Source organism: Argiope bruennichi, chromosome 4, assembly GCF_947563725.1.
Source record: "Argiope bruennichi chromosome 4, qqArgBrue1.1, whole genome shotgun sequence".
Classification (NCBI taxonomy): domain Eukaryota; kingdom Metazoa; phylum Arthropoda; class Arachnida; order Araneae; family Araneidae; genus Argiope; species Argiope bruennichi.
Window position 1 is genome coordinate 111,353,634 of NC_079154.1, and position 22,405 is coordinate 111,376,038.

At 29.9% G+C, this 22,405-nt stretch overlaps 1 protein-coding gene and 1 long non-coding RNA gene across 2 annotated transcripts in view; one reads left to right on the forward strand and one right to left on the reverse strand.

Annotated features, from left to right (window-relative positions):
- Window positions 1-17,743, reverse strand: part of LOC129966698 (sodium-dependent dopamine transporter-like) — a 69,952-nt gene extending 52,209 nt beyond the window's left edge. The window contains exon 1 of the mRNA XM_056081218.1: window positions 16,608-17,743. Within this exon, the coding sequence (XP_055937193.1) occupies window positions 16,608-16,806 (199 nt within the window). The 5' untranslated portion in view covers window positions 16,807-17,743. The remainder of the gene's footprint in view (window positions 1-16,607) is intronic.
- Window positions 1-22,405, forward strand: part of LOC129966702 (uncharacterized) — a 133,722-nt gene that overhangs the window by 90,262 nt on the left and 21,055 nt on the right. The window lies entirely within an intron of this gene.

A 22,405-nucleotide genomic window follows, 5' to 3' on the forward strand; every position in this document is an offset into this window, starting at 1 on the left:
TTTGCTGAATTCTACGGCAGAAAATTATATTTATCGTATTAACATATTAATAAATATATAATTTTATCATATATATATATAATATAACTTTTAAGGGATGTGACCATTGATTTTAAAAGAATGAATATTTAATGTTTTAAATTTATTATTGTGATTAAACTTTTTGTACACACTTTATTAGCTAATGGAAACAAGAAGAATAAGAAACAAAAAGACCCCGTAAAATAAAATATTTGAATCTTGATTGATGAAAGGATGCACAAAATCAAAGAAAACTTTGAATTGAAATCTGATTTTTGAATCCGTTCCTATAAATTAAGCAAGCTATTTAGTTTATAATTATTTTTATTTCAAACTAGCATAAATAGACTATAACTATGTTTTTTCCATATTTTTGAGAATCTGATTTTTATTTTAATGTGATGCTACGGTATCATGTGAAAATCTCTCGTTAAAATGAATGCTTACTTAGCTAGATTGCGATAAATGTTTTAATTGAATGTATAGAATCTTCAAACATTTTAGTGCGTTATCATTTCTCTGCTTCTTGCTTTGATTTTAGAATGTGAAACTCTAATATTGGCCAATAAAGGACAACTTTTAAAAACATTACTAAAAATAAAAATTTTTTCTTTTGCTTATCTATGAAGAAAAGAATAATGCCATGAATGAAATATATATATGTAATGATATTTTAAAATCTTAATTTAATCCAAATTAATTTCCAAGATTTTATCTTAATTTAGTCCATCGTAATTTCATTCTAAAATATTCTGTTATTTCGTGATCCAATTCCACTTTCGGTTTAATTAATTCCTCTGTAAAAATAATACGCTATCAGTACTACGTATCAAGAGAAAGTGATATCTTCGGTTGCCCTTGAAAAGGTGTCAAAGGTCGCCACGTGTATTGAATTGGCGCCTGGCCAGAAATCCCAGGTTATATAAGACTAGTGATCATTTGTTTCGCCCATTTTCGCTTCTTTCTTACTTCTGCTTTTGTGCCGTGCTGCGTCTTCTTGTAAATGCTTTCCCGAGATGTATATAAAAGAGTGAAAAAAACGAAATTAAAACTACAAAGTCTCTTCACTGCTTGTCAATTCTGCATTCTACTTAAAACAAAAATATGTTACATATTATTTAGCCGACAGGATCCGAAATCTTTACATATATATAATATTAATAAGCTAGCTATAGATACAAATATATAGAACAACACATTGAGAATATTTCATTGAATAAAACATTACATTAGCATTAAAAAGCATTTTGCACTTGGAATTGTTCCTTCCTTTAAATATCCATAAGTTCCAAAGAAGAAAAAAATGAATACAGGGAACCTCTTGTAATACTTTCAGAATTTCAAAAGTGATTGCATATTTTAAAATTATTTCGTGATTCCAGATTCTAAACAGAAGAGTTGGGGGATCAAGGATCCATACCACCACAGAACCACCGCCATACGCGAAATTAAATCCGGTAGAGACTAAACTTCTCGCTCTGCAAATGTGAAAATGTTTAGAGTAAGTGCTCCTTGAATGATCAAGCATTGCCACGTTATGTGATCCTGTATAAAAATAACAATATCCTCTTAAAATAACCTTTGTATGATTTCAAAATGAGTAATAATCCAACTAAATTTATTTCACTGTTCTGATTCTAAATAAGGAATATATTTCATTCATTCAGTTATATGAATACTATGCATTCTTATAAAAAATAACTTTTATTGCTAACTGCCTCAGTCAGAGTAAAGGCCACTCCATAATCAATATTTCCAAACACGAGCACCCTCATTAAAGTAATGATCCTTGAGATTATTATTCTAAGATAAATGTAACTACACTCATTAAAACGCCACTGCCGTTTCTTATTGTAACTGTCCCCTTTTGTCTTCGTTTCTAATGAATGAATGAGTTGTCACGGAAGCATCTGTCAGGATAATCACCTTTGAAGCTAAAAGTCATCCAAATTGTAGAGCCGAAGTCATCAAAAAAATTCACAAAAGTTGAATCGATCCATTTTTTTTTTTTTTTTTTTTTCTAAAATTAGTTTTCAATATGCTTTACTCGGCATTTTTTTTTCTTGTAAAATCGTTTTGTTTGAAGTAAACATTTAGATACGAATAACACATTGATTATATATATATATGATTAATTCCCGATCTTACCTACATATGAACTGGTTAATAAAAAATTTAATAAAAAAATACTGGTCATTTAAATAAAAAAAAATATTCATGAATGCACTTAGTTTAATATGTTATTTGGAACAATTTGCTATATTGTAGCATTCATTCGACAGTTTATCTATAATATACCTTTGAATTTTCACCCAGTTTTCCTATAGTGAAATCTAGTCCGAAATAGCGCTATATGACATTGTCAGCATGAGAGCAGATAGAAAAAAGCTCTAACAGTTAGTTCTGAAAAAAAATGTTTTTTGAGCAAATCGCTTTTTTTTTCAAGAAGGGCACCTATATAGATAACCTTAAAAAACAAAAATATTAAATAAAAATGCATAAGTAAAGAAACAAAGCAAAAAGCGTGACTCCAACCGAGGACCCGCAACATGAAGCTGAAGTTTAATACATTTATTCTAATAGTTAGTTATAAATAAAATGGAGTTTTGTGTTTGTGTGTAAAATCGCGTTTTTTCAAGAAAGGCACCTATACAGATAAACTTAAAATGAAAAACCTTATCTAAATATAAAATTTGATTCAAATCGTTACAGCCGTTTCCGAGATACACGAAATAAATACATTTATACGAGAAATTCTTATATAAATCATAAGAAATACTTTTGGAATACTTCCTTTCTAAAGTTTTTTTGTGAAACACCTTTTCTTGTATAAATTGAAGATAATATCACCTTCGTAAGATTTATATAGCAAATGATTTTGTATTTGATGAATATATTTTTTAAATCTTGGCCTAAAATATCCAATGATTCGCTCATATATGAATAAGTAGTAGCACTGTGCATTATCATTGAGTAGAGTTTTCTAAGATGCTTAAAACATTCGTACAATTTAATTAAAATATATGAATATCCCCTTTTAACCCTTTAAAGGGCCATTTTTTTCTAGTCATATTATGTTAAAATAGTTTTAGGCTTGAAATTAGAATAAGAAAAGGGATTCATTTAGCTTATTAGATAAATTTAATTTCATTAAATTAATTAATTTGGTTAATTAATAATTAAGTATCAAATCAAGACACATCATTTTGTGTAAAATAAAGAACTAAAGCATCTAAGTTTCTGTCTTTCTAAAAAAAAAAAATTGCCAGAACTTATGCCAACCTACATAAATTCATACAAAGATTGATAAATTTGGTGGGAAGCATACTTCCCACGGCTCTAAAAAGGGTTAAAGCTACACTTTATATCTGTAATTAGAAACCATATTAAAATAACATGGATGACACATGAACAAATTCCTTGGAAGTTGGAGATTCATGATAGTATTGGTCATAGTAGATTAAAAAATATAATGTGTGTAACACACGTATATACATGTTTAAATTCTGCCATATCAATCAAAGGTAAATAAAAGTCGTAGGGAATCCACATGCATGGGTTAAACCGTAAACCATTTTCTTCTCTTTTTCATTTAATAATCATTCTATCTCGAATTTTGTCTGGAAACTTGGGGAAATAATTCTTTATCAAAACGGAAATGACTGAATACTGACACACGTGAAAGAAATACATTAACAAAATCTAAACGTTTAATTTAGGCGAGTTCGCAAATTGTACAGACTAAGTCTATGGCAAAGGACACCGACGTGCTCTGATTGGTTTAAGCCTTGGCATCCTTTTGGCAATGTTTTGCACTCATAATAGAGTAGTTTTCGCTTATTTGGCTCAAACCTTGTACCTTTCATTAGTTTTATGGACGAGTGAATATCCACAAGATCTAATTTTTATTAATATAATTGTTTTCTCTAAATATAACTAGTAATACTACTCATACTAATTATTAATAATAATAATAAATATTACTAATAACACTAGTAATACAAGCAAATGATGTTGTTTATGCACAGAAGTATGAAAACTAAATGAAAATAATGACTCAACATATGATGCAGCAATTAAATAATTCTTATTTTTCTATGATTTTTGTGCCTTTATTAGATAATTTATGCAGTCATTGAAACTTGTTGCTGAACGTTTGTTACTTTCCCATCAACTACATATGGGGAGATGATGACTTAATGCCCAAAACGTATAAATATGTAAGCTTTAACGGAATATGTGATTTTGTAGCTAATTTTTTTAGTTATATCAAAATAATATTAAAAAGAAACATACACAAAAAATATTTTTAATAAATTGTAATTTTTATATTTCCTGAATTTAGGTTTCGGAATTTGATCTTTTCTGCTGTATATGTGTTCCAGATTAATATTACATGTAAACCGTAAAAAATAGGGGGGGGAGAATAAATTTACATATTACATTTATTTTTATAAAAATATATTTCTGTATGGCATCTTTTTGGCAAAACATTGCCAAAAAGATGCCAAGGCTTAAACCAATCAGAGCACGTCGGTATCCTTTGCCATAGACTTAGTCTGTACAATTTGCGAACTCGCTTAATTTAGTAGTAGAAAATTGAATTCCTGCTGCAAGAAGTATTCAATCTACTATTAAACTCATTTTCTTTTCATTGCACTGCCTGAAAAAAATAATTTCCTACTATCTGCTTTAACCGTAGCATCAGGAAGTATAGCTTTCATCTGAATCAAAAATTATAAAACTGGTCGTATGCAACCAAAACATAAACCTGTCAAATCCAGTTCGCCAACTTCATTAATCCTGCAGACGAACGAACAATGAAACTTCTTTCTGTCACTTTTAAAGTTATCAATCAAAATATACATATTTGTTTAAAATCAGCGATGGGGGATTCGAGATAAGTCACTTCCTTTCTCTTCACAGAGTTGATTTCTTGTTGAAAGAAAGTGAAAATCGTCAGCTACTACATTTTATCTTGATTCCTCAATTAATATCAATCATTAAACCTCAGTTTATTTATTTATTTTCTATATTTGAAATCAAATGGTTTCAACATATTAATAATAACCAATTTCTATAGTAATAACCTAAGAGCAGGGAAAATAGATTAGTAGTTTTATTAATATCAATTTTAGATTGTCGTAAAAAATAAACATTGATGGTGGAATGCTGCAGAATTACAGAGTGCGGCAAAAAAAAACCTCGGACAAAGGGATTACATCATAGAATAGAAGTTAATTAATTTCTTTTTAATTTTTGTTCATATGTTTTTATCTACCACTTTAATTATAACATATTTTATAATGTATGTTTAAGTTTACATATTGTTTTGACCTTTTTTACCATGCCAAGCAAAAGATATGCTATTTTAGAGTTGTTTAAGGAAGGCATTCGCTTAATGTGCCTTGGCAATCTGTCGTTTCAAAGAGCTTGGCAATGATAGTCAAAGATCCAGGAAGTGAACAAAAAATTATGATGAACACTTTCAATAGTCATAAGGTTATCAAAATGCGAGTTCAATGAAATTCGAGGGTTCTCATGATAAAGTTCGCTCGTGAACTAGGAATAAGGGGCCAACCAGCGCAACGAACGGCAAAAACAGAGCTTGGACTGAAGCTTTACAAGTTTCATAAAGTTCAGCTGCTCGCTGAAGAAAACAAACTCGTGCGGCTCCAAAGAAGCCAAAAACTTTTAAAACGGGCCGCAGGTCAGCGCTAAGAGGGATTCCTTTTCACTAATGAGAAGCTCTTTACCGTCCAAAAGCTCATAATTACTAGAACTCCTAGGATTTAGTCTGTAGAACGTCCAAGCATTTCAGCAATTGTTGAACATTGCAAAAATCCAAAGTCGGTCATAGTCTGGGGTGGAATTTGCGTAAGCGGCAAATCTTCTCTGTTTCTTGTGGATGAGGGCGTTAAAATAAATCAAAAAGTGTACAAGTGGGACATTGCAGAAGTTGTATTTCTGTGGACCAAAACGCACTTCGGCAATGTAAAATGGGCGTTTCAACAAGACTCCTCACCAGCTCACAAGGCCAAAAAGACAAGAGTGGTACAAAGCGCATTTTTTAGACGTGATATCATCTGGAGAGTGGGCACAATACTCGCCGAATCTCAATCCCATGATTACAGTGTGTGGTCCATTTTGAAGTCTAAGGCTTGCACTAAACGACATAAAAGTTAGGACTCTCTAAAGTTATGGCTTCTGCGGAAATGGGATAGATTAAAGGTAGAAGACTTGCGGCCCATTGCTGAAAATTTCAATAAGCGTTGTTCCTCTGCATCGATGTAAAAGACAGCCACTTTGAAACAAATTAAATTTATTTATTAGTAAAAGTCTACTCTGAGTATTATTTGTTATGTTTTATTAATTTATTTATTTTTAACGAAATTATATTAAAAATTGTTTGCCCGGGTTTTCTTGCCGCACCCTGTTTTAGAATTAAAATTACGTTCCTATCATATAATAAATTATTTCATATGACTAAATGTCGCATATCTTTTATTCTATTAAATATGTATATCGAAAACTTGTTCCCAATGACTTCATGGTGAAAATTAGCTGGTGTAATTCAGAGCATTAACCTGTTTCCCTTGAGGTAATTCAATTACAAAAAATATAGCTACTTCATAATAAATATAAATTTTTCTTAATATAATTTCTTCATTGTCATCCACTATAGATAATATATTTATATTCAATCGCATTATGATTATATTAAATATTTTTAGTTTGAACGTTATCGTGGATATATAATAGAATAAATTCGAAAGTTAAAAATAAAGGTAGACAAATCAATCTCAAACTTTATCATTATTATGTTACGAAGTTTAGGTCTAGAAGTTTGAATTCTTTATATTTTTACAAATAAAATTATTATCTATGGTTATGTTTATTTATTAACTAGCCGCCTTTGGCGACCAGCCGGTTCACCAATCTTAATGTTCGTTAAAATTTTAATAATTAAATATTTTATGTAATTCCTCTTTTAATAGCTTCTTCATCAAAATATTTTCAAATTTTGATAGTCATATAATTTACTCATAGTATTATAAAGGCCTTCAGTCATAACGTATTATGTATCTCTCTAATTTTTTGTTAGCTCCTGTAGAATTTAGGCTTTAAATTAAAGTGGAAATGATTAATCTGCAATTAATATAATACAAAGCATACAACTAACCTAAAAATGACTTGAATCAAGTCCGCATCCGTTTAAAATAGTTGTCAACAATTAGAACACAATACGCATGCGTGAATTTTCAACGTCAATTGGTAGCGCAAATGCGTGAATTTTTCTACGCCAATTGGGGTAACGCTATGCAGATTAGAAATTTTTAATTTCCATTATTCTGTTTTATTTTAATTCAAAAGTACTTCAGAATGAATCTGTTAATTAACAATGTTTAATTTTAAATGCTTGAAACATTAAGAAAATAAAAAGAATCTTTTGAAATTATCGGTCGAAAAATGTTAAGCCTAACTTTATTAGCATGGGGAAAAAACTGAAGCCTTGCTCATTTGGTGGTGGATAAATAAAAAGATTTTTTTTGGCGGAAAAGTTAATTTTTAAATAATAATTAAAATTTTAATTAAAAATTCAAAAAAGGGACCCCAGGTGCACATTGCCGACTTCCAAGGTATGCATGTACCAAATTTGGTTACTGTAGATCAAACGGTTTGGCCTGTAGAGCGCCAACACACACGCGCGCGCGCGCGCGCACGCACATACATTGAGCTTTATATCAGTATAGATATGAATTCAAATTTATTAAATTCTCATTTTAAGGAGAAAATGATATTTAAGATGTAAACGTTCAATTTTTTTTTTTTTTTTTTTCAAATTAAAACGATAGGTCAGATTAATATACCAAAGCAAGTAAGAAGAAAGAAATGAAAAAGAAAAAACAATCGTAGATAAAATAAAAGGATATTTTTGAACCAACAAATCTTTAAATTACTAAACTAAAACTTTTTTTCTCATAGTATCAACTCTTTCAATATCACTACTTTGATACTGATCACACCTGATCCCACATTTACTTTAAAAACCCGTTAACAAATATCGAATTCTACTATAAAGGAGCATCAGATACTGTTCACGTAATTTTACGATCACGAGCTTTAAAATTGTAAAAATAAACGGGCGATCAGAAACCGATTGACTAAAAGCTGTTAAGTCTTCGAAAGCATGATACTCAAGTGAAATAAATATAAATTTTCATTGCTTGAATTTATGGAGCATAAAATCGAACACTTCAAGTGCGCCAAGCGAAGAAAAGCGGTTTGCAAATTGTTAGAAAGGCAAATACTTTTTGAAGTTCTTCGAGAACGTTAATATTTGCAAAGAAGAGGAGAGAATTTAAAAAAAATGCAATGAATATTCTTTTCATCGTTCTGAATATCATAGATATCGTCCTTACGTTTTGAAGTCGTAATCTTTTAAATACTTGTTAATCAATAAAGGTATTTTTATTGGTAAAATAGTAAATGCTGACGCTTTTTGAATACTATAATTTACCTTTTATAATAAACAACTTCAATAAGAGAAATGTTTCTTTATTAAGAATTCGATGAATGTATTGGTTAAGAAAAGACGTAGTTTGTCTAATAGACACTTGATTTAAACTACAAATGTAAGTTTTCATTGGTTTTAAAAAGAGTAAGCAAACTACAAGAGAAGTGTGACGAATTGGATTAAGCGAGGATAGAACCTGGGACCTTGTGGTTCGCAGCTGAGTAACATGACCACAATACAAAAGCAATTGCTCGTGTAGCATAGCTGTTAACTGGCTTATAGGCTTTCACCACAGAAATGCTCCTCTCTCGTCACAATCCGCTACAGAAGCATTTATCAGAAAGGAAATTTTTGATCCATGCCTTTTCGGTTTTGCGTAAAATTAAACTTTATGCAGTGATATAAATCGATGGTTATAGAGAAAAAGAGATAATATATATTAATATTTTTATTCACATAGTAGAGTTTTTTTTTTTTTTTTTTTTCATTTTTATCTAACTTTTGATCAAGTTTCCGTAACTTCTAATTTCTAATTTAATAATTTCAAGTTCCAGTTTTCGAATTATTCTACCTCATGAAAGTTTCATGAGGTAGAATGTTTCATGAGGTTCATGAGGAATCATGAAATTGGTAGTTTCTTGTTGCCAATTCGAACGTAAAGTGTCACTTTCATTTGCAACGAATGTTTGTAAATGTAACTGTCCTCTTTTTTTAAAGTTGTCTCTACATGTTTTGCGTTCCCTAACATCGGTTTTAATGCCATGCCCTTGATATTTGCATGCACATGACCTTTCTATTGAATTGGCTTTTCATTGTAATAAACGCAAACAGCACTCTTTTACAATTTCATAGCTGAAAAATTAATTCGGTGCTTAGATTTTTCACATTAATGTACTTTTTGATATCTGCCGGTGTCCTGGCATAGGGGTAGCGATCTGGGAGTCTCGGGTTCGAGTCCCGGTTTGGGCATGGTTGTTCTTCCTGTTCTATCTGTGAGATGTGTGAATGTGCCCTCCTGTAAAAAGGGGTTGTGCAAGCGAATGAGTGATGCGTGAGTAGCAAAGTCGTACTCTTGGCCCTAGTTGGCTCTACGATAAAAACAGGAGGCGCTCCCCCTTAGGCTTAAATCGGCTGTCTTCGTAACAGCGGGCGTGTCCGTGGCAAGTACTATAAGAAACAACAAACAACTTTTTGATATCTACATTAGAATCTTTTTGGCAATATTAGTCTTATCCTAGGTTTGAGACCCGATATCATACAACGAAAAAAAAAAAAAAATCCGATTTGAGACTCTGTCAAAAAATTTAAGTATAGGGATCTTTAAAATTTTATTTACATAATTTAGAGCTTTTCAGACACATTCCAATGCTTAAAAATTGGAAAAATGCAAAAATATGAATAATTTATAATAAAATCTTTATTACATTGAAAAATAAAAATTACGAAAATAAAAAGTTTTGACAAATAAAATTTTTCAATAATGATAAAGCTGATATTATTTAAAAAAAAAAACACCTTTGTTGTCTATTCATCGTCTTCGAACTTTTCATTTTTTTCCTCCTTTTGTCATTTTAGATGAATATTACAAAATTCTTTAATATGAAACTATAACTTACTAGCCGCCTTTGGCGACCAGCCGGTTCACCAATCTTAATGTTCGTTTAAATTTTAATAATTAAATAGGTTGAACCGGAGTTTAACCCCCTTCTTCGCCAAGTTGCGATAACGCGCCAAAGCTGGCAATCTTTATTGTGCACTATAATTGAACATCTGCTTCTTTGCTTTTGAACATTTCGCAAGGCCGTTGTTGGCGATTTTTAAAAATTGTGCCAAGCAGGGCGTTAAACTCCGGTCGTACCATTAAATATTTTACGCAATTCCAACTTTAATGTTCCAAACTTCCAATGTTTAATTTTAAATGCATCAAACACTAAGAAAATAAAATGAATCGTTTAAAATAATCGGTCGAAAACAGGTTTAAAAAAACTACTTAAAAAACGATGTACTTAAAACTATAAGCATAACAAAAAAAATATATAACTAACATAAATACAATTTAATTACAAAAGTATGCAACTCACCTAAAAATAATTTAAATCATCCGTTGATAATGGATGTTATGGCAACAATCAGAAAACAATGCGCATGCGTGAATTTTCTTCGCCAGTTACGGTAACGCAAATGCGTGAATTTTTCTACGCCAGTTGTGGTAATGCTATGCAGATTATACATTTTTAATTTTCTTTATTCTGTGTTATTTTAATTCAAAAGTACTTCAGAATGAATCTGAAACATGGATTAATTAACAATGTTTAATTTTAAATGCATAAAACACTAAGAAAATAAACAAAATCGTTTGAAATAATCCGCCGAAAAATGTTAACCCTAGCCTCATTACTGTTGGGAGAAAAAAATAACTGATGCCTTACTCATTTGGCGGTGGGGAAAATGGAAGATTTTTTGGCGGGAAAGTTAGTTTTTAATTAATAATTAAAATTTCAAAAAAGGGGCCCCAGGTGCACATTCCCGACCTCTAAGGTATACATGTACCAAATTTGATAGCTGTAGGTCAAATGACCTGGCCTGTAGATCGCCAACACACACACACACACATTGAGCTTTATTATAAGTATATATATATATAGAAGGAGAGAGAGAGAGAGATTAAGAAATTGGAATAACTCTATTTGACGTTAGAAAATGTTAAGTTGTTTCTAGAAAGGCAAATGCAACCTATTGAATGTAAAAACCAAAAGATGCAACTCTTAAATAATCCCCAGATTCCTTTTCTATTAACATGATAATGTTTATAGGTTATCGCTAAATTGCGTGATGCGGCATGGCTGAGGCGAAACTCTTTCAAAGCCGTTTGAAAATCGTTCATCGTTTCAATGATTACAATTTCATTTCCTTCAAAATATTTATTTAATTTTAATAAAGAAATATATTTTAAAATAATAATTTTCATCATTTAAGTTACTATAAACGTCTAAACGTTCTGTTAATATAAAACATATTTTTATGTGTGCTTTATTATAATTAAGAGCAAAATTTTAAAAACAAAATGTATATGAATCAAGCCTGAAACATGAAATGATATTTCGGACACGTGACACTCATGCAATGATATTTGAATCGCCCTTAGTTTTTCTTTTTGAATTAAAATGTGTGTAATTTAAGAATGAAAGTATCGAGGTTTTTTTAATTATATTGAGACATTATTTAGTTACAAACTTAAAAGTTTTGGTGTGTATTCAAACAAAAAAAAAATTACATTTTTAAAATTTTAAAAAAATCTTAAAATTAATGTTTGCATTCTGATCATTTCATTTACCATTCTACTAGAATTTTTTTCACTTTTCAAAAATGTAAATAATTTTTGCAACGTAAAATAAGTTTTTCAAAATTGTAAATAATGTTTAGTTCGAGTTTTTAATAAGTTAATCTTTTCAATTTTTAAAAAATGCGAATATTTTTGAACCATGCTTAATATGGGGATTTTTATGTAAATTCTAAAAACATTGAAGGAATATAATCTATTAATTAAAGTAAAGTTTAAAGCATCTCCGCATTTTATTAAGAAAATTTGTATCTAAGCAGTTTCAGAGTTCCTCTTTCTTTCTTTCTAATTTTCACGACAAAATCTGAACCCAAATATAAATGAAATCATGAAAAAAAAATTCAAATAAAACCTGGATTAAATAAAAGGTTTTAAACAGCTAATCGGTGATAAATTTTAAAAATTATGTTATTAATAAGAGAATGTAGCAATTTACGCTTTGGTATAAAAGTAACGAGATATACATTTTCTTTTAGAATTCTGTGGATAAAAATATAAAAAAAAAAAAAATATTTTTGAAAAAAACTCATTATTAGTTAAAATGCTATTTTTTTTTCTTCAGATAACTTCTGTTCAGTCAATTTAGAAAAGTGAACAATCCTTTCTAATTTTGTTAGTGCAATGAACTAGCAAAACTATAATAAAAATTCAGGGAAAACCTTTTCAAAAAATAGAATTTGTTTATTTGGAATTTTGTTGAAACGGTGATCCATCTTTGAGTTGTAGTATAAGAATAGTTGCTGGAGTTTTGATTAAGTGAAAAACAAATTCCTATTTTACTTATTTGATAGACTTCATATATGTTTTAATGAACCTTTTACTTATCTTTATTACAAGTTACAGTATTCATCATTGAAATCACACAGATATATCTATTGTATGCCGTTTTCTAATAAAATTTATCAACAGCATGATTGGTTGCCCTGAAATATTCAATATTCGTTGTGCTGTAGTAATCAAATCTTTTAGAGACAAAAAAATATATCAGAAATATTTTACATTGAATTTAATTGTACTAAAATTTTTTTATATATAAATTTTTAATAAGTATTCTGAAGATTCTGGTGCTAATCTCACGTCTTTTGATTCGTTTTTAAAAATATATATCTCCAATTTCTAAACTCGTAAATGATTAATATTCTTTTAATTGATGTTAAATCATCTGTGGCGTATGAATATCTTTCGTTTGTTTATTTTTTGTCATGTGGCGCTATAACTGGATTTCTTTGTAGTGCGCATTTTCAAACAATAAAAATATAAATACTCTTCTAATATCGAACAGCGTTTAAGAAAAAATGTCGTGATAGCTATGATTCAATTAAAACGCATACATGAAATATAAAAAAAATACCCCCAAAATCATACCATTCATATTAGTTAAGCCAAATATTATCACTGCGACATGTGGACTTGTTTTTATGAAATTAAGTATACACATGGTTAGGGCCCTTCCGTCCGTCCTACTCGCAAGAACACTCACCGGATCTCACATCATTGGATTTCTTTTTATAGAAAAAGATGAAACGTGATGTTTATAATTGAAATCCGATTGCAGTTAAAGAACTGAGAGACAACATTGAAAACGAATGCATCTAATTACAGTCAGAACATATTGAGCGATGTATACGCTTTTATCATTTGAATTTTCGGAAAATTCAGAACATTAATGAATTATAACAATTCTGGTAACTACTTGCTAAACTTCCAATAATTGAAAAGATTCTACATTTGTGTAACAAATTTCAATTGTCATACTTTGATATAAGTTATTCAATAGTAACCACTTTTGGGGATCAGTTCGTTCGCTAGGATAGTTGATAAAACTTTCAATGAAATATTTTGTTTAATCTCATCTTAATGGCTTCCTCGACAAAATAATATTTAAATTTCAAATTTTGATACACATATAACCCATTTTGTTATGCATTTTCATAGTTTTCTGTTCTATATCTTTATACATCAATTTACATTATAATAAAAAAAAGAATCAATAATTAAAAATCAATATACTTTACAATTTTTGAAATATTGTAAAATTCTGGAATTAAATTCTGTGGTTAATTTATGGTGACGGGGGAATGCATAATTTTACCAAAAGTGGTTTAATTATGCATTCAATTTAGAATGCTTAGTAAAATTTCAAAAAGTATATTAAAAGCATAGCTTATGCTACTTAGTCAATTTGAAAAATAATCATCACATCTTTATCATTAGCAATAAGGAGAAAAAAACGATGAATTAATAGTAGTAACAATAAAAACGATTTGAACTTTATTTCAATAATAAAATAAATACGTTTAATAAGTTTTTAGTGGTAAAAATATTAATAGCATTTAAAAATATTTTTTTAATTTTAAAATTATGTAAAATATATTTGTATGCTATAATATTTTTGGAAAGTTACCGTGGAAAAACTTCATAATTTCATTTAACTTTAATTTATTGATAATTCTAATTTAAATTTTTAAAAAATTCTATCCTAGGTACACATTTCTACCTTTTAAAGTCTGTTTAAGTCAAATCTGGTCGCTCCAGATCTGTCTGTTTCTCTAGAACGACAAGACACTCAGAAATATATACACATATTTATCTTTATTAATAGTTGAGATTTATGTATTATTTGATCAATGTGTGTATGCATATAAGATACAAAATGTTATATTTAATATTTACCCAAAATGTAAAGAAATAATAATATCTTTAGGGATAATTTTTGAAGCTTTAAAAAATAACATTTTTTCTACCCATATGTCATCATATGTGAATGAAGGTTCATTTGTGATAAAAATCATTTCTTTTTTTAATTTAATATTATTTTTATTAAGGAATATGTGTTTTGACTGCATTTTTAATTGCCGATTGCATTTAATTTCTTTATTATTGCATAAAGATTTATTTCTAATATTTTCTTTATTTAATTTGAGATATGGGATAATTATTTTTAAAAAAACCATGATGAACAAAATCAAAATTAAATAAACAACTCACACGAAAAATTTGAGCAGTCAAAATCATAAAAAGAAATAATTTATTTTAAATAATCTCTTACTTACATGGATTTTCGGTTTATTTATCTATTTATTATTATTTATTTATTCGGCTTATTTATATTAATAAAAGTAAAATTCATGAATAATTTGTATGCTACAGAATTGTAAACTGCTAAATAGATTTCTTTTTTTTAAATTTTCCTCCACATATTCTATGATGCAAAGCAAGGATACTCACAACAATTAATTAAACAATTATTTTTCCAATTTCAAATTATAATTTACTACAAAAAAAGAAATAATTTTATTTATAATGTTGCCATTCCTGTTGAATGAAAACATTATAGATAATTTGAGCCATTTTATTATCATGAATTCGCAATATTTCATTATTCTTTAAAATTATTTTGTATCATTTTTTTAAAAATTGCTAATAAATTATGTGAGAATTTCTCTTTTGATGGTTTTTGAAAAATCCTATAATTCAATGTGCACTAGTGGGTTTTTTTTTTTTTGTTGTTGTTGTTGCTGTTTTGTAATATTATAAAACAGAAAAAAATCGCTTCCTGAAAACGAGCCTCATTTTAATTCAAAATAAAGTCGCAGATGATAATAGGATTTTATGTACTATGAGTTGATATTAACGTATTTTGTCATTAAAAATAGTATATATGTTGCCGTTGAAATGAGTAATTCAAATTTTTTTAGAATTTCTGGTAATTTCGAGAGATAACATAGTGGTTTCTCAGTTATTTTGTAGAATATCTATATAATTCTTGAAATAACTGATTATATCCATCAGTTACATCAGTTGAACGATTAAAAAATCGTTCAGTGTAACTGATATTCTCCATTACTCCATAAATAATGCGAAAATGACTTTAAGAATCGTTAAAACTATATAAATCCAATCTATTATATGGAATATCTTCATATTTTGTTCTCAAAGACAAAGTATACGGAAGATTTTACGGATTGCTTCAAAATAATTTTAATAGTTATTTTTTTAAGTTACATTTCTACATTCTGTTTGATTATATTATGAAATATATTTATTTTTAGCTATTCAATTTGAATAAAAATATTATAAAAAATTATCTGTTCCCTCACAAATTACAAATTGCAATTTAATTTGTTGAATATTAATGATATTTTCATTTTTGTTAATAATAAATCTTCAGACGATAAACTAATTTTATCCATAAAAATTCCAGACTTTATGATAACACAATATTTTTCATCTAAAAATAACAGCCATTTCAGCTAATTTCCATCAATCAAATTTTCATTAAATTAAGATTTTAAATCATACTTTTCTGTTTCAAGGTAGAAAATTTATAATTATTTCTCTATCATGATATCAAATCTCATGAATCTCAGAATAATATAAAAATATATTTTTGATAACCCGAAGCCTTAAAATAATTCAAAGTTTATATGTATTATTATAAATTATTCCAAAAAAATTTTAGTGCAATTTTTTTTTCGCTAAAAAAAAAAATGAATATTTGTATTAAAACATATTTTCAATGTCCAAGTTTTCAAAAAATTAGGCTTTCAAGTAAAATTTATTTTCCTACATGAAATTAGTTATAAGCTTATGAAATCTAAACTTGTTTGCTGAAGAAGCTTAACATTCTTGACATTCAAAAGTACTGAAAAAAAAATTTACCTAAATAATTCAAAACCTAGTTAAAAAATTTTTTTTTTCTATTTTGAATAAAAACAAAGCGCTTACCTCCTCCATTTTTGTAGCACAAGTAGGGAAATCTCCACACGTTGGCTAAATCCACAGCAAAACCAATCACCGACAACAAGAAATCGGCTTTTTTATTCCAAGTTTCACGAACGTTGGTTGAAATAACATCTTCACTTCTAACGTTATTCTCTGCAGGCCCAGTTCTTCCTTCCGAATTTGTTTTTACCTTCATTTCCATATTTATGTTCAATGCTCAACTCTTATCTCCATATCACTTCTTGGATTCAATAAAACATTTTATATCTTCAATCAGGAACACTAAATCTTACTTTGTACTTCCATTTTTCAGTTTTTTGCAAAATGAATTCACGCTGGCATTAAATAATTTGCATATATTTTTATAATGCTTAAAAAGTTCTGTAAATTTTCTTTTCATTGAAAGATGATGATTTATGAAAATCTAAATACGAATTGTAGCATCTCGTTTTTTTTAAGAAATTAATAGCAAGTTTTTTAAATTCACAATTTTCAGACGATTTTGATTTCATATGGCGTAAAAAACGAGAATTCTTTTAAATTTTTATCCATTATTATGCGCAGAATATTGGTAAATATATTTAATCACTTACAGGAAACTTCAGTAGTTTCTGTAAAATGGAAACATGACAGACTCGATGATAATTTTTAGTCTTCATATCCATTAATAGCATTGAAAATATTCTTTATAATTCTTTTTTTCGTTTTTTGAAAAATTAAATAGCATCAATATTTACTCGAAATTTCGTAAATTAAATCTTTTTAATAATAAACGAAATAGAATGGAAATGCTGCATATGAACGTTTATAAATTTGACATAAAAGTATAAACATATACGCACAGTATTAACTTTTAAACCATTAAAGGAAAACAAATACACAAAAGCGTTTACTTATTTAGATTGCAGAATATGTAAAATTATTCCAATGCTATTTTGATTATTATTAAACGAAGTTTATTCTAAATTATTCTGAGCATGCGGAGGTTATCTCATTCTTGCGTAAATCTCTTAACTATTTCTTCACAAACTGATCTATTAATAAACTTTTAATAATCAAAATAATAAATAAGTTAGCAGTGCATTTCAGCTACTGAAATTCGCACAACCATTTCATCTGGTCCGCGAGCGACTTTTACGATCGTGATTTCTCAATTGTATGAAGATGTGAGCGAAAACTCTCACGGTTATGTCATAAAAAGATGAAGAAGATGAAATAATGATATCCTTCGTCCTATTGGCTGACCGAAACTTGTTGCCTTTTCCTTCAAGATTGCTGCGCGCGCACACAGGGGATGAGCAACGTCACAAAATCCGGACCCGTTAGAAAAATGTGAAGAGAATTTAACGATTCGGATAGTGAAGTTGTATTTCTTTTTACGATCTCGGGACAGTTAAGAAAAGCATCGTGTTTAGGGTACTTAGCGAAGTTTCTTCATTATGAATGAGAAGCTTTTCTCGGCTCATTTATTTCGAACCTTAGATGAACTAAACGTTCATTAGCTCGGAAAAAAGTTCTTCTCTCTGGGGCTCCATTTAAAGTTCTTTCTTTTTTTCCTTTTTGTAAGCTACGGATCATAAGGAATTTATGAAATGAAAAAGAGAAAAGTGATAAAAATTTCTGTTTCAATTGCCAAGGTAAATTTAAATATTGCCACAGTGAATCTTTAAATTTCTAGGAATAAAATCTATTTTATTCTACTTTAATTAACCTCCTAGATCAGGGATTCTCGATCTATAGCATAGGTATCCTGAACGGCGCATTTTGTTGCTTTTGTATTACAATTTTCAGATAAAAATTATTTAAATTAATATTGAAAATGAATGAAATGTAATGTTTCATACTTTCTCGTATATGTAGAAAGTATAGTAATCGTCAAAAAATATGAACACGAGGTGTTTTTACAAATTTTCAATTTTAGACCACCCTGAGTTCGAAAAACACATTTTTTTGAAAATGCCCGACCGTCTGTCTGACTGTCTGTGACAAAGATAACTCAAAAATGATTTGACAATTTTTAAAAAATTGAAATGTGGTATACAGCATATACAAGAAATTTTCAGATTACTATGTGGTGAAAGCTTATAAGCCAGTTAACAGCTATTCTACCCGAGCAATTGCTTTTGTATCATGGTCATGTTACTAGACTGTGGTGAACCACAAGGTCCCAGGTTCTATCCTCGCTCATCGTAATTCACCACAACTATATAATCTTGAATAAAATTTTCTCTGAGGAATTCCGGCTTTCTGAATATAAATTAACACGATAATTGTAAAATGAAGAAATATAACTAAAATTCAACATATAGATTTAACATTTATAGTGTACACACCTGTCAAATTTTGAGCCAAATCCAACTAAGAGTTGGTTGTTCTGTACTTTCTGAAATAAGTAAACTCGATAGTTCAAAACCGCTATAACATAAATATATCAAATTTGGTATGGCAATTTGTGACAACAAATGCAGTTTTGTGTCAAATTTTTTTTTCAATCAGTTGAGAAATCTAAAATAAAAATTCGATTTTTGTCTACTATCAACATATGTCAGAAATTGATCGCCAAATAACTCGTTAAGGATAACACGATAGATTCTGTAAAAATGCTAAATTCGGGCCAAAAGTTAATATTTCATAACTATTGTTACAAACCTGCAATTCTGCTTCCCAACATAGTTGGCTCCATCATCAGAAAGACCATTTTACAGTCATCTGTATTGGACGGAGTCCGGGTGTCGCGTCGGAGGTATCAGAGCTTGGCGACAAACTTGGCGACTTTAGCGTTAAAATAGATTATACCCGAAACATCGAGAATTTTCCTGATCCGTCCATTAGGAACCGAGATACGCCTCGAACTTCCTGATTGGTTGAGAGGCTTCTAGCCCCGCCTCCTGAGACCTATAAAAGGAAGCAGTCTGCAGCTGCCGGAGTAGTCGTGAACCAGTCAGGAGTAGTCGGAAGCGACAGAAAAGAGTAGTCGGAATCGACGGTAAAGAGCAAGTCTTCCAGAGATTAGCAGAGCAGCGACAGAGTCAAGCTAGTGCTGAACTAAGCTGTGCGCTACTGTCTCTGCAGTAGAGTCTTATTGTGTGCTGCTGTGTGCACGTCTCGCGGCTAAAGATAATTGTGTTCGTTTATGCTGTATATAGTTGTCGTCTTTGTGCTGTCCTGTGTGTCTTCGTATAAATAAACGTCGTTGTTTTTTCTACTGCCGCCTGGTGATTGAGCGTTCTCCACACCATATAACTTCCACTATCCAAACGAACCCCGGAAATTTCGTAACACTATCATTAACCAATGCATGTAAGAAACTCTCTAGCGTTAAAAGTTTATTAGAGAATATGCGAGAAAAGTTTGAGAAGATCACTTCCTCAGGTTTAAACATGGTATATAATAAAGAAAAGAAATAAAAATTTCAGTTTCAGTTTTGAAAAAAAAAAAAAAATTAACATTTTTACAATGAATTCTCAATTCTAAAAATGAAATGTATTTTACCCTGCTTTATTTTACCTTTAATATCAGATGTTTCCATACTTTCATATAGGCAATAATCGTCCATTGGACATAACATTGATTGTGGTAGTACAATTTTTACACAAACAACGATCCCAGAATGCTGGAAAAACTTAAAATACATCAACAAAAACCTTACGTTTGAAGAAAAGAACTGGCCACTCGCTCTGATCTCAATACAACGCTCTCTTTCTTCTTATTTCCAGTATTTTCTGGCTTGATTTGGTTATATTGAAGTCCCGTTTGAAGCAACACTAGGGCTATTTTGGGACGGACCTCGTAATTTTGAACCACGGTCAGATAACGAGGACGACACCTGAGCTGGCACCCCCCCCCCCTCCACACCACACCACACCAACGGGAGGACGTTTGGCATGACGGATTTAACGTGCAACAGACCCCCTTACACGACGGTTCTTCGGTGGAATCGGGTCACGAACCTGAAACCCTCCGGTTCCGAAGCCGAGACCTTACCACCGGGCCACCACGGCCCCAGTATTTGCTGGCACTTTTAAGTACAAATATTGTTACTTTTTTTATTATAGTCTTGAATTTTATAGCTAAAATTAAAATATTTTCTCAATATTCTTTTTTATTTTTCCTTTTATTTTGTTTCCTTTTATCCCTTTATATTTGTTTACTTTTATATTTGAAAAAAAGCAATTCGTCGAAACCTCAGGATGGATTTTTTTTTTTTATTTTTTAATGATTTTAATACTTTCTCTTCATTTACAAAAATGCAAACTGTTAAAGATCAATTGGGCATGCAACTTGTGACAGCGAGGTGTTGTTTTTGACTGTTGATTGTAACAAAGATAAATTGTGTAAGAAACTTGTGGTTGTGAAGATATCTTTTGTCGATAGTGTACATTAGCTGTGAACTAAAGATTATAACAAAAATCTATGGCAGTATTATGGAATTATATAACGAAAGAATCATATTAAATTATCTTAAACCCTATATTACTCGATAAACAGCGTCTAATGAAATAATTTGCCTTACTTTAAAAATAACATTACTAGATACGCCGTCATCAACAATGGTCATCTCTCATTTTCTAGCAAATACACGACCAGAGATTATAAACCCATGCAGCGAAAAATAAACTTCTCAAAGATAGATTTTGAAGAAAAAACACCCTAACAAATAATTACAATTTAAAAATGCAATTCAAATTAAAAATGATTTTTCTAAAGCAAAAAATAATAATATTTTTCAGAATCATTCAAATAAGTTGAAATGTATATAAACTCAGAAACTAGTTCGATAACATTCATTTGATGACAACGTAATTGTTATGGATTAGCTTAGCTTTATTGACGACGTGTTTAAAAGGAACACTAGAGCTATTATGGGACGGACCTCATAATTTTGAAACCGCTATCAGATGAAGAGGAAGACAAACTGAGCTGGCAACCTTTCTCAAAACTTCCACACCACATCAGCTTGAGGACATTTGAACGTATACCAAACCCGCTTGCATGATGGTTCTTCGGTGGAATCCGGTCTCAAACCTGGAACCGTAATTGTTGTGGAATAATTTAGTTTAGTTTAGTTATATTAACGTCCCGTTGTGAAGCAACACTAGGGCTATTTTCGGAAGGACATTTTGATGACAAGGACGACACCTGAGCTGGCACACACACACACCCTCTCCACACCAGCGGGAGAACGTTTGGTCTGACGGATTTAACGTGAACAGACTCCCTTACACGACGGTTTTTCGGTGGAATCGGGTCACGAACCTGAAATCATACGGCTTACAGGCCGAGACCTTACCACCAGGCCACCGCGGCTTTTGTTGTGGAATAGATGTTATAGAAATGAATATTTAATGGCGTTTTACAAAGAAAAACTACTTTTTTGTAAAATATTTTTGATATTTTTATGTGAAAATATCTATCCAATCATTGAATCGAAACACAAACATAGAATTATTACATACTGAAACTACAAAAGTAAGCACAGTCAGCTCAAAAAAATACGTTAGTTTATTTCTAAAATATGACAAATTATTGCCTTATTTGCGCTTAAAATATGTTGAATTTTTCGAATAAACAATATACCATCAAAGAATGGAAATTCCTTAAGCTTCATTTTTCATAGCAGTAAGAAATGAAAGAGATTTTGTCCTTCAAATAAAGGATTATTTGGAGATTTTCTTGCAGGTGGTCATTTTAACGCATCTCAGTGTTCTACAATTCAAATCAGGAACAAATGACGAGGGAAAATGTATTGAAAGGTGTTGAATTTTGCATTTTCGCTTGATGTACGATTCTGAAAGTCCCAA